Genomic DNA, 12,566 nt, shown 5'->3' with positions numbered 1-12,566 from the left:
AAATAAAAAGCTGTTAATATGTTAGCAATATACTCGCACAAAGCTACATCCAGATGAATATATTAAGGTTCTTCCACTAACCTTCATTAATTCAGCTGATAAAAAAATGGCTAATGATTATATTTATCAGGGATGTTGCAAAAATGAGATGTAAAATCAGTCTTATAAAAGTAATTTCCTTCAAACTAGCACTACCCATCTCTTTTTCCCCCATATATATATATATATATATATATATATATATATATATATATATATATATATATATATATATATAAATAGCTCAAACCATTCAACAATATTTTGTTTCAGTTTGCAATACAGGATTCATTTTGGTCTAAAATTTAAAATGCAAAATATTTTTTTGTTTACTGTTCTTACTTTTCGTAATATTAGAAAATAATTTTTTTGTAGCTCTCAACCGTAGGCCGCAATACAGTTAAACCGTAGCAAGCTCTTATTATCAGATCCAATCTCTCTTTTACATTAAGCTAAAGTGGGGAACGTTTCTGGCCTGGTAGATACCCGACAGTCACGCAATTTCACTCATCCACATTGGTTTGCATATGTGACCCCGCGCCATACAACCGTGTGGGCGCTCAGAGCAGAACATTAGGAGAGACATATATATTGAGCAAATGAAACGCAACAGCGTTAAGGTGCGAGGGAAAGTGGAGAGGGAGGTAATGGACAGTTATGCAATGTGGCCGCCAGATTAGCAGACTGACTGGAGACCTGACATTGTTACATAATGCAGAGTCCAGACACTAATCCATACGGCAACCTGGCTGGGAGGCTGCAAACACGACTAGTGACCGTAACCTGTGGAGGACAAGGAGCTCTGATGAAATAAGTGTATTTGACAAGTTTAACCTGTTCCCCAAGTTTCCCTGATACCTCCATGGAAGTTTCTTTCACACTTTCTCAAAGACCAAGAGAGGCTACTTCACCCAATACACAAGGCCTCTTCTCGCAAAGCAATTCCACATTTGCATTAGTACCCTGCCACGGAAAGCATGATTGCAGGGAACTTGATACAAGCGCGCCCCACTTACAGGTTTAGGGATGCAACCACAGCACGAGGCTCGACAAATTTGGTTCCTCACATTTCCCTGGCAGGGAGAGTCACTTATCCGAGCCAGATCGATTTCAATCGGCTGCTCACCAAAATGATGTGGCTGCCAACGGGGCTATCGCAATGGAGCTATAAATACCCCCCGCAGGCTATGTTGCGGCCACGTACGCAATGGTGAGTCCAGCTTCACGTGTCCCCGATGAAATCAAATTACAGACGCAAAAACGGAGGCGTAGCTTTTATCAAAACTCTTCCCACTTGCTGACACAGTTTTGTAAGGCAGCAATTAGAGTAAAAGGAAAATGTGGGGCATCTTGGGCATGCAGGAAATAAAAACTGAAATCCCAAAAATGAAAAAAGAGCAAAAAGAAAAAAAAACAAAAACAGCTAACTTGGGCGGATAGAGTTAGCTCATCAATAGGCCCACAAGCCACATGTCTTTTGAATTATCCACTTGATCTCTCTCTCTCTTTTTTTTTTTTTTTTTTTCCAAATGAGTAGTGAGGAATTCCCACGGGATCTGAGAGAAACTGCATGACCCATGCTCGTGTCAAAACGACGTCGAAACAGCTGCCTGACTTTCCCCTCAAGTATTTGACCAAATCAAGTGAGAAAACAATAATGATTGATCAAGTCAACCTTGATCAAGGCAAAGTCTTACATTCTGTTGATTGTTAGAGGCTGCGAAAGACACACAGCTTAGATAATGCAATCTTAGATGATGGCTCAATCAAAGCCCATATCTTAATCCAATTAAAAAGTGTTGTGGCAAAAACCTTCAAATCGTTGCCCATTACATCACAAAGTTGTAGCATGACTACTGAAGTTGCAGACTAAGAATAATGCAACTATGTACTGTCTGAGGTGAACACAGACTCATTATTGGGCCAAATTCAAAAGGTCTGAAGCGCCTTTATATGAAATAGCAAGAAGGTAGGTGAAGGAGTGGAGGGGCGCCTCATCAGTTATTGAACATATCATTTGAATGTGCAGAAAAAGCTGTTACAATTAAATACAGACAATGCAGACTCGAAATAAATTTGTTTTGGCGCCCTCTCTAGCATGTCGCCCCCATGCATCACATGTAGTTGTTGCGTCGATGTGTAATGATAAAGACTAAATATCTTTGGACCTGGTTCATTCTTATCTGGTTTCCCTCTATAAATTTGCATGACTCCAGACACACCTAAAGGAAGTATTTCGTTCCACCTGTTGGACATGCCTGTGGTGGAATGCGCCAGGTGTATTCCACACGTTTCACTGTGATCCAGACTTCTTGCAGCCCGGCGACTTCAAGAAAAACTCAAATAAGCCGGTAACCCAGAACAACGAAGTAGTTCCAGTTTGCCTGTTCGGGCTTGTTTGGACTGCAGGAGGCATGAAAGGGTTTTTAAAGTTCAAGGGTGCGGAAGAGTTTAAAACCCCTTAGTGAAGAGGAATACATTCGAATAAAACTGAGTCTTTTAACCAATTTCTATTAGTAGGATCTTTATCATGGAAGGTCGCTGCAGGATAGGTGGAAGACATACAGTATATCTGCAGGAAATAGGTTGTTGCCAGCATCGGTGCAGGCTGGGCATATTTCCTTTGAAGCACAATCCATTAAACCTTTCAACATCTTTATGCAAATGTATCATAAGGTAAAAGCAAACAAACCCCTGAGGTTCAGTCATATATCCCCACATAATCTGCATGCACATAGTAGCACATCCCATAACATGCAAATGAATAAAATACTGTACAGATATGGTGAGACTGCTCACCAAGGCAACCTGGAGACCTAAATAATGCAAATACTATCCCAAAGTTATGCTGACAGTACACACATGAGTTACAGATCAACTGTTTAATGTGGATAGCTGCAGTTCAATATATAGGCTGCTAATCTGCTCTCATAGTGTGTGTGTGTGTGTGTGTGTGTGTGTGTGTGCGTGTGTGTGTGCACATTTACATAACATTCCAGCCGTATAGCAAGATAGCATTCCCTGGAACTCCCTGATGCTTCTGTTTGGCTAGCGAGTGGCACACACCCGCACGCACGCTTTCATGCAGAGAGGGCATCGCAGGTAGCACAAGATAAAAAGTGGAAAGTTCACAGAGGAGCAAGGCCATGTTCAATGTTTGACATTAAAACTGGAAAGTTTACTTGCTGGAATGGACCAGCTGGCTCCTCGAGCGCTCTGATTACATTCCCATGTGCTTGCGCTTATTGTTATGATGCTGTGAGCCACTGGTGTGCTTTCGTACTCCTGCCTGTGAACGGCTCGGCGTTCTCCTGCAGAATCCCTAGAAATGCCAAGTAGTGCATTAAAGTTTCATCGATAAATATTTGAAAGGAACACACACGAGTTATTGGAAAATTACTGCGTGCACGTGAGTTGTAGCAGAGAAATTGAGAAAATTGGAATTTGATGGCAACAGAAGAATTAATATACTTCAGTTTTATGTTTCTTTTTATACTTTCTAATACTATGCAATTAAAATTTAACAATGCCAATTATAAAAAGTAAAACTTAAACAAAACCTAAATAAAATCTAATTAATATAAAATATATCCATACACTTATGACATTTTGATCATGTCTAAACTTTAGATTAATCTCAAAATACAAAGTACTCTTCCAGTCAATGGAATGTAAACGAACAGCCTTAGTGAGCGCCAGTAGATCTGACTTCACAGCTTCAACACATCAGCTGCCATAGTTTGTGTTGTGCGTCTTCCTGCTGCAGAGCTGCAGAAGAAAAGAGAAGGGAGGGAGGGAGAGAGAGATGGAGAGAAATTGCCGCCACGTGCGCTCAAACGACTCCTTTATTATGAAAACTTTTTCTGGATTGGTCGAGATACGAAACACTGTATTTATAGACGTTATCTAATTGGCTGTCTCCACCGAGTCGATAGGATAACACAGCGCGCAGCCTCCAGACAAGGGATTCTTGGGCGTCTCGTACTATGAGAAAGTAGTGCGTCTGAAAAATACATATGTAGGAGGAATCTTTCTTTAAAAATCTACTAAGACCTATGAAAATTCACACATAGTCAATTTTAAATTTTATTTGTCAAATATTTTCAAGCTGCGTTTTAAAATTTGGGTGGAAATATTTGTTGTTGGAGCGGAGGGATACCAAACCTCTAGGTTACGCGTCAAAATATTGGCTTGGGAAGACCGCGCCAAAGCACAGACAGCGGCCACTCTCCGGGATAATAACACACCGCAGTGGCCCCTTTAAACTCACTGTACACTTTGTACTCTAATGCTACACATCTCCGTACGGACTTTCTCTTGATTTTACAAGGCGGCTTGTTTTTGTTGGGAATACTTGACGTCGAGACCCAGGAGTCGGAATTGATGCCGGTTTTCGGGAAATAGTGTGCGACTTAACGGTCGTGACACGACTTTCTCGTCGGGCACCGTGTGCGGCGGAGTTGGCGCACAGCTTGGACTGGATTGCCCACACGGTCCGCAGCACCGTTTCCGAGCCTACTACTGTTCTTGCTTCTGGTGACTTTTTAGAACAAGCCGAACAGGACTCGTTTACGCCGGCATCTATCACCTCGAATATGCTGCTGTCAAAGTTTGGTTCATTTTCGCACATTTGCACTCCCTCGAGTATGGACCACCTACCAGTGAAGATCCAGCTCCCGCCCGGTATGTCGCCGCTTCGCTTTCCATATTGGATTTCTCCTACAAAGGAATAATTATTTAAGCGAATCTGCTTCACGTTCAACTGACCAATTGGTGGAAATTATTCTCATTTTCCCCTTTTTACTTGCAGTCAAAGTGGAGAAGGAGCCTTTCGAGAAGGTTTACCAAGTGGGCTCGGTGCTCGGCAGCGGAGGATTCGGGACGGTGTACGCCGGCAGCCGGATTTCTGACGGCGCACCGGTGAGGATTTCACGAAGGGTTTTTAGTGCAGATAACGTGGGTTTGAATATGCACTTTTTAATGTGTGCGCTTTTGTGTTTTTCCAGGTTGCTGTGAAACATGTCGCGAAGGAGCGAGTAACAGAGTGGGGCACAATTGTAAGTGTGTGGTTTGTTTTGGTTCCCCCACCCCACCCCCTCGTGTTGCAGTTGGGTGCGGGTGTTAATATTATTATTACCTGTCTTGTACTATTGTTATTAAACGACGCCATCTTTTTTTCTCTCTCTTATTACAGAACGGAGCTATGGTGCCGCTGGAAATCCTGCTGCTGAAGAAGGTCAGCTCGTCTTTTCGGGGAGTTATAAAGCTGCTGGACTATTATGAGCGTGCCGACGGCTGGCTCATCGTTATGGAGAGGCCGGAGCTCGTGAAGGACCTGTTCGACTTCATCACCGAGAAGGGAGCCCTGGACGAAGACACGGCGCGGGGCTTTTTCTGCCAGGTTCTGGAGGCGGTCAGGCACTGCTACAGCTGCGGAGTAGTACACAGAGACATCAAAGATGAAAACCTGCTGGTGGACCTACGCACCGGGGAGCTCAAGCTTATTGATTTTGGCTCGGGGGCGATTCTCAAGGACACGGTCTACACTGATTTCGACGGTAAGCGACGCTTGTTACTATTACGGGATGTCACGGTGCTTATCCGTGGTGGGATTTCATGAATATAATTATTTTTATGCATCCGTGTGGGCCGAGTTGTGTTTTTTTGCCCTTGATGCTCCGGCTGTGCTATATTCAGACGCGGAGGCGATAACGAGGCTGTGACGCAGTGATCCGTTTTTGGTCGAGGGTTTTCCTCACCAACATCCCCTCGCGCGCATTAATATTAGATATGCAAACCGGATGATCATGATGATGATGCTGCTACTGCTCCAGACAAATCTCAGTGAATATTTACAGAGGTGACTCATCGATTTTTTTTTTTTCAATTTTTTTTTAAAATCGGTGACGCATTAATCTCTCGTGAACCGGATTGTACTTTAATGTTTCCGGTCACGATGTTGTCATGGTAGCCTGAGTCACGGTGTGTGCAGTGGTGTTGTGGATCTAAGGTCAGTGCCACCTAACATCTGTTTGTTGTGAAACTAGAGTCGAGGCTTCACGTGATGGGCTCACGTTGCTTTAGTTTTTTCCAAGCGCGCCACAAGGGGGTGGCAGGAGGGGAATGGCCACCCCTAGGAATTTGCATAATGTATTTTTTAAACGAATTTAAGAGATTAAGGAGAGATTACACTTAAAAAAGCTGCAGTTTATACATGCCACAGCATGTCAGTTTTTATTGCACACACCCAAAATCCTGTTATTACTTGCGCTGCTGCCTTTTTTGGGGTGTGTGTGTATGCAGTCCACTGTGATTCTGTTTTGTGGTTTTTGTGAGCCAACACTTTGCTTACGCTACTTCTCATCAAATCCCCAGGTACAAGAGTCTACAGCCCGCCAGAGTGGATCCGCTTCCACAGATACCACGGCAGGTCGGCAACGGTGTGGTCGCTAGGCGTGCTGCTCTACGACATGGTGTGCGGAGACATCCCCTTCGAGCAAGACGATGAGATCCTCAAGGGGAGGCTTTACTTCAGGAGAAGGATCTCAGCTGGTGAGTGTATAGCTGGACTCTGTTGCCCTCTAGCATTATTTAGTGGTGTAGCAGTCTACTACATATTAAAGATCCATCCATACAAAGGTTAATAATGACACTCTAGGACAACCCTCTTTCTTTAACAAGAGAATTACTTTTTTTTTTTTTTTTTGAGAAGTTTCTCCATACATTTCAATAATGCAACATCTACTTTTTTATAATCAGTCTAAAATTCAATCCAGATATGACCAGTCTAATTAGACCCATTTAAGTCTAATGTATAAGTAAAGCCTTTATTCCATTGGGAACTTATTGAATGCAGTTCAGACACATTTAAAACTGAAATAACCCTTAAGTGGGGAAATAGGAATTGTTTTACAGTTCTCCCCATAAAATGGACATACCAGTAAGCACGAAAAAATTATTTCTGTTGCCTCTCACTGACACAGTGGCGCCCTAGTTGAAGAGCCACACGATAAATTGCTAGTAACTTTTCCACAAGCTTATGTTTAACTCAGCTGATGTTTCTTCTCACAGAGTGCCAGCAGCTGATCAAATGGTGCCTGGCCCTGCGGCCCTCCGACCGGCCCACTCTGGAGCAGATCTGCGACCACCCCTGGATGAGGAACACGGAGGAGTCGCCCAAGTCGCCAGAGGAGACCGCGGCGGGAGAAATCCGCCTCAGAACCATCGACACGGACTCTTCGTCAAGCACAAGCTCGAGCAAGGAAAGCCTCTGAGCGCGGCTCCGATGGGACTCTGTGGACTTTGTGAAGAAATAAAGGGTGATGGGGGTGTGAGGGGGGGGGGGATGAAAAGAGGGGACAGACACGGACTTCTGCCCACCCTGAACTGTCATTGGCCATGTGCTTCACTCATCTGGCCCAGAGAGAAAACAATAGGAAATAAGAATACTTTCATTTTTTTTCCTCTTTTGTAGGGAATTTTTTATTTATTTTTGTTGGTTACACTTTATCTTATTCGTCCCCATCTCCCCCCCCTTTTTTATTTTCCAATTCAGTTCATTATACTTGTTTCCAAATGGGGAACATTTTGCTGTTTGGGTGGTCTTACCAGCACTATTTATTTCCCCTCCCTTTCTTTATATTACTAGGCAGATATATATGTATATATGTATGTATATGCATATATATACATATATAGAGCTGGCAAGGCCCTCCTATTCAGACTGCTCTCATAGAGCTTGGAGAAGAGTTTTTATTTAAATGTTTTAATTTTGATTTTGGAGTGCCTTTTTTTTTTTGGAAAGCTGCTTTTCTTGGGGGACTCTTTTTTTGTCAACAACCAACAGTGGGGGTGTGGGTTGCGGCCTGTGGCGTGGTGGTTAGATTGTCTGTGCTGTGATGGAAGAGGCTTCAAGAAGTTTTTTTTTTTTTTTTTTTTTGTAAATTATAATTATTTTATGTGACGTTTTTGTTTCCTCCCCCCCTCTTCTCTTCATCACTGTTAAGCCAACGCCTCCTGATCTGAGAGGGGGAGGTGGAGTTTAAGTGGAGAGAAGATTGGGTGAGGGGGTCTTGAGGGGTTGGAGAAGTGGGGGGGGGGCTGTTTCTTACAACAAAATACTTGAAAGCACCTCTTGTTGATCTCTGTAAACGCTGCTTATTCACGCTATAGCCTGAACAGGTGTTTTGTAAACCGAATCCTGTCTTTTCTGAATGTCAACATACACCTTCCTTCTCTCCCCTCCTGCCCCCCCACGCTCCACCTTTTCCCTCCCCCATGCCTGTTGCAGGGCGAAGATGGGGAGGGGCAGTGGTACTTCTTTTTGCCTCCCACCATCTCACTGCTTGACACCACGTGCCCTCCTTCCTCCCTCCCCCCCACGCCCCTGGCATCCCTAAGGGTTTGGGGGTTTAGATGCACAATCAATGCAATATTCATGGGTTCAATTGTTTTTCTTTTTTTTTTTTTTTTTTTTTCTACAAATATTGTACACCGTTTTTTTTTTATTTTCCCTTCCTCTATTTTTTTTTTTTTGTGTGCGTGTACTTTTTTTTTTCTCTCTCTCCATTTGCATTTAATTTATTCATAAACATGTAGACATTCCACACTCTGTGGCTATTTATTTATTTATTGTCTGTGCTTAAAAATCCTCCCTGGCCCTCCACAAACACACAGAAATTTGCATAACCCACTTGGCCTTTGGTTTGCATTCCTATAACCTATTTTTACATTTCAACTTTTTTTTTTTTCTGAGATGTTGAGGATGCACTGAAGCAGTTGTCAATGTAAAGCAGAATAAAAAGACGTTTACTTAAATTTAAGCAGAGCATTTGAATGTTATTTAATTTACTTTAAAGGAATAAAAGTCTGTTGGTAATGTTAAATGACTACGTATCAGAGTAATAAATCTGGTTTGTGTACTGTCCAGGTTAATTTAAGTTCTATGGCAAACTAAACAATAGGCAGAGCAGTTTTTTTTATATAGTTTTGTCACATAGCCTATAAATGAGACATTTCACTTTAGCTGTGTGACCTGTGTGAAGGATGGATATTGCTATTTTTTGATACAGAAGTTTCAATTAAACACCCATTTTTATGTACAGAAATCAGTCTGGTGTCTTGCTGTTTTCTTACCAAAACAAAAATTTGTTTTGTCTCTTGTTTCTTTCATACACAACTATTAGATTTTGTTAAACATAACATTGCTGATTACATTTATTAGCAACCACTAAAATAGCATTAAAATAGCTGAATCTCACACTGAAAAGTAGATTTGTATATACAGGTACACTTTATCAGTGTCTAGAAAATTTTATTTGATAATTTATTGGAGAGTTTTTCTGTAGTATAAATATTAACTGACAGGACAATTTCTCTTAGCTGCTCTACCAAAAACGTAAGACAAGTGAACAAATCATTAATATCGACAGACTAGACAAACACATAAGATAAAAAGATGTGTAAAAATTACTGGAAACTTAACAGGAAGTGTGTGATTCAGAAGATGCGACTTAAGATTTGGCAAACAAAGATGAAAATGTCCTCATTTTCACTGTTGGGTATTATGCCGTGGGCCTGTTTTTCTTCCAAATGACATAGAAACCACACTGGATGGCATTCTGAAGTTTCAGTTAAAATGACCATGAGTCAACTCTCATAGCATGTAAATTATATTCTTACCACTGATTTTTTAAATCCAAAAAAGTATGGAGAGAAAACAAAAATAAGCATGTATAAAAATGGATGGATGTCTCAGATGGAGAGATGAATGGGCTAATGGACCTAGATGTGGATGAGAGAGTATCTAAGCAATAGTTTTTCCATTTAATGCCTTCTGCATTTCTTCCTGCTGCCCACAAAGAAAGCACAAGTCATAATAAGCCGGACTCTATGAGTAAGAGGCTGATGAGTAGGATTTCCAGGAAGCAGGAGTGAAAGTGAAATGTTTATTGTTTTTTTTTTCTTGGGACTTACTGGCCCCTCTGGTAAATTCGGCGACGTCATGTTACACCTTCATCTCGCTTCTAGGAAATAATCTTAACCCCTCCTTCACCCCACAACCATCACCCCATTTCCAGCACTTTGTCTCACTCCCTTGATTTCCCACAGAAAATGATCATCTTTGCTTACAGAAGTAATCTGAAGCACCCTCCTCGATGCATTTGCATCCATTTGACTCCTTCCTATTCAGCCAGAATGAAGACATATTGGCGTTTGAGGACTTGACAAGACGACTGGTGCTCCAATCTTCTCAGGCGCCTGATTCTCGGTGAAGTGTTGGTTTCATGTGTAGATGAGAAGTATGGTTTCTTTCAAAATTACCACTTGGACCATACATATGCATGTAGAAAAAACCACTTAACACAACCTTCCAGTGCTCTTCACCCAATTGTATGCTCTCTAGGGTTCTAATGAGCTGCCTTTACTTAAGAAGGAGAGGGGAATGTAAAGACTGTGGGCATGAATGTTGACAATTTGAGGCTCTAGCTCTGGCCTGATATTTCATCATTATTCTTCCCAGAAGTAACGAACCAAAAATAGATTTCTTTTTTATCCAGGTCGTCACAGTTTGCTGGAATTTTGGCCGCTTCCTCCTGACAGGACATTTGGATTGTCCGTGGTGGTAAATTCAGGAAAAGTTTTAATTATGGAACTCTTTCCTTGGTTAACTCAAGCTTTAATCTTTATTATTTATTCTTGCATGAATGCCTTCCAATATAAGCCCCTTTCCCAACCAATCAATGTGCAGCAAATAATCTGAGGTAGAATAATATGCAGTCGACACTCACAATAGTCTCAACAACAAGCATTAATTGCGTATGCCATGCATAAAAATAGAAAATTTGTTCAGGGCATAATTGACATAACTTTTTCCATCTGGTAGACATCTGCGCCCCTTTGTAATGCCACCCTGGGCAACTGCCCACATGGCTCATATTAAAAACTGATACTGTTTACATTTAACATCGTAGAGGTAAAAACAAATCAAACAAACCAAGTGGAATATAGCATTAATTCCCTTTCAAAGACTGCATATTGACCAAGAAAAGTGAGCCTCCGTTAATTAAGGCATAAAAATGCAGCCATGGCAACATATGTCTTTTTCCATTCAATGTGCGTGATGTCTTCCAAGCATGTATGCACCACCCTGTGATGAAAATCAGCCCGAGTACGTTAACATCTGTGTTTCTATATGCATCCCCACTAATCCTCCATTGTCTTTGAGTCTTGGGGCTTATTGACATGCAAATGAGTGGCAACTTTTCTTCATTACAATACCCTCTTCTCTCTACTGAAGGCTGCTGCAGGTCCTCACCGTGAAATCCTCATTAAATGTGGCGGGGCTTATTCCTCATGGTTGTCTCCATTAGGGGAGCATCATTAGTCTCTGGTACATTAGTCATGGCAACAAGGGGGGTATTTGAAAAGTTTAAGTCAAAATATTCTGCTTTATTATGTATTGCATCAAGGTAAAATAAATTATTTATTCAGTCATTTTCACTTGATTCCACCTGTCTTATATGCAGTGCCTTGCATTTGTCAACCATAAACTTTGATGTAATTCAACAGGATGAATTAAGACCAACACAAAAATGTGCAAAAATGATAAAGTCCAGGAATTATAGGTTTGGGTTTTAATATCTGAAAGGGTCTATTACAGGGGGCTCTGCGTTTCTACTGACTTGAGGTTGTCCAGTGGAGTTTAAGTTTAGTAATTTTTCCGAACTGCTCTTTACATGCGCACTGACCGACTGAATTGTGGACTCAGGGAGCCTTCAATGAGCGACAGAAGTGACCGCTTATTGAGAAATGGCGTGTGAAAATCCCGGTGAGTGAATAGCTTAGCCGAGCTCGATAGCTTGTGGCTAATGTATATATAAGATTAAACAACCTAATGCAGAGATATGTCTCTAAATAAAGTATTTTTTGAGTTTGTCGAAATTTATTTTAATGTTTTAAATGCTTTGGTGTGTTTTACGTCATTGTACCGTCAGAAATAAGAGTAGAAATGCTACTCGCGCTAACATGACTGCTAGCGCTAGCCACGGGTGCTAATGCTAAAGGCCTGTATCAATTTATACAAGGCTAAAATTAGCTCTACAATCACAGAATGCTTTTGGTATCGCTTCATTAAAAGTACACACAGTACATAGTTTCAAGCCATATTAAAACTACTATAAGTTGGTTTTGGTTAAAAATTCATTAGAAGCAATTAGTAGGTAAAATATTTCATATCATTGGTTTGTAAATCATCTTAAAATTTATTTTGATTAATTATAAGTTATGCATTGCATGTTTGCATTTTAATATTCAAAATAATTAAAAGTAAACTTAACAACAGTTTATTGGAATTCATGGTAGCTCACCATAAACTGAAACTAGCAAAGCTAAAATATACAAGGAAAATGTCAATTGTGCTCTTGAAAGAAAGAAGGAAATCTCTAACAACTGAATGGAAATAGAATAACTTACTTTCTACTCTTTATACAGATTGAATTTGATAGTGATGCAGATCTGATGTGGAC

The 12,566-nt window shown here is 41.1% G+C and overlaps 1 protein-coding gene across 1 annotated transcript; it reads left to right on the top strand.

The window, feature by feature from the left end:
- Window positions 1-4,240: 4,240 nt before the first annotated feature.
- Window positions 4,241-9,146, top strand: pim3 (Pim-3 proto-oncogene, serine/threonine kinase). Its single transcript, XM_014984990.2, has 6 exons — window positions 4,241-4,722; window positions 4,850-4,959; window positions 5,046-5,096; window positions 5,234-5,597; window positions 6,415-6,591; window positions 7,111-9,146. The coding sequence occupies exons 1-6, from the start codon at window positions 4,635-4,637 to the stop codon at window positions 7,311-7,313; spliced, it is 993 nt and encodes a 330-aa protein (XP_014840476.1). The 5' UTR covers window positions 4,241-4,634; the 3' UTR covers window positions 7,314-9,146.
- The last annotated feature ends 3,420 nt before the right edge of the window (window positions 9,147-12,566 follow it).

The sequence above is a fragment of the Poecilia mexicana genome, unplaced genomic scaffold (assembly GCF_051168715.1).
Source record: "Poecilia mexicana isolate PSO_F unplaced genomic scaffold, ASM5116871v1 scaffold_23, whole genome shotgun sequence".
Lineage (NCBI taxonomy): Eukaryota > Metazoa > Chordata > Actinopteri > Cyprinodontiformes > Poeciliidae > Poecilia > Poecilia mexicana.
Note: the sequence above shows the minus strand (reverse complement) of the source record. Positions and strands in the feature narration are given on the sequence as shown.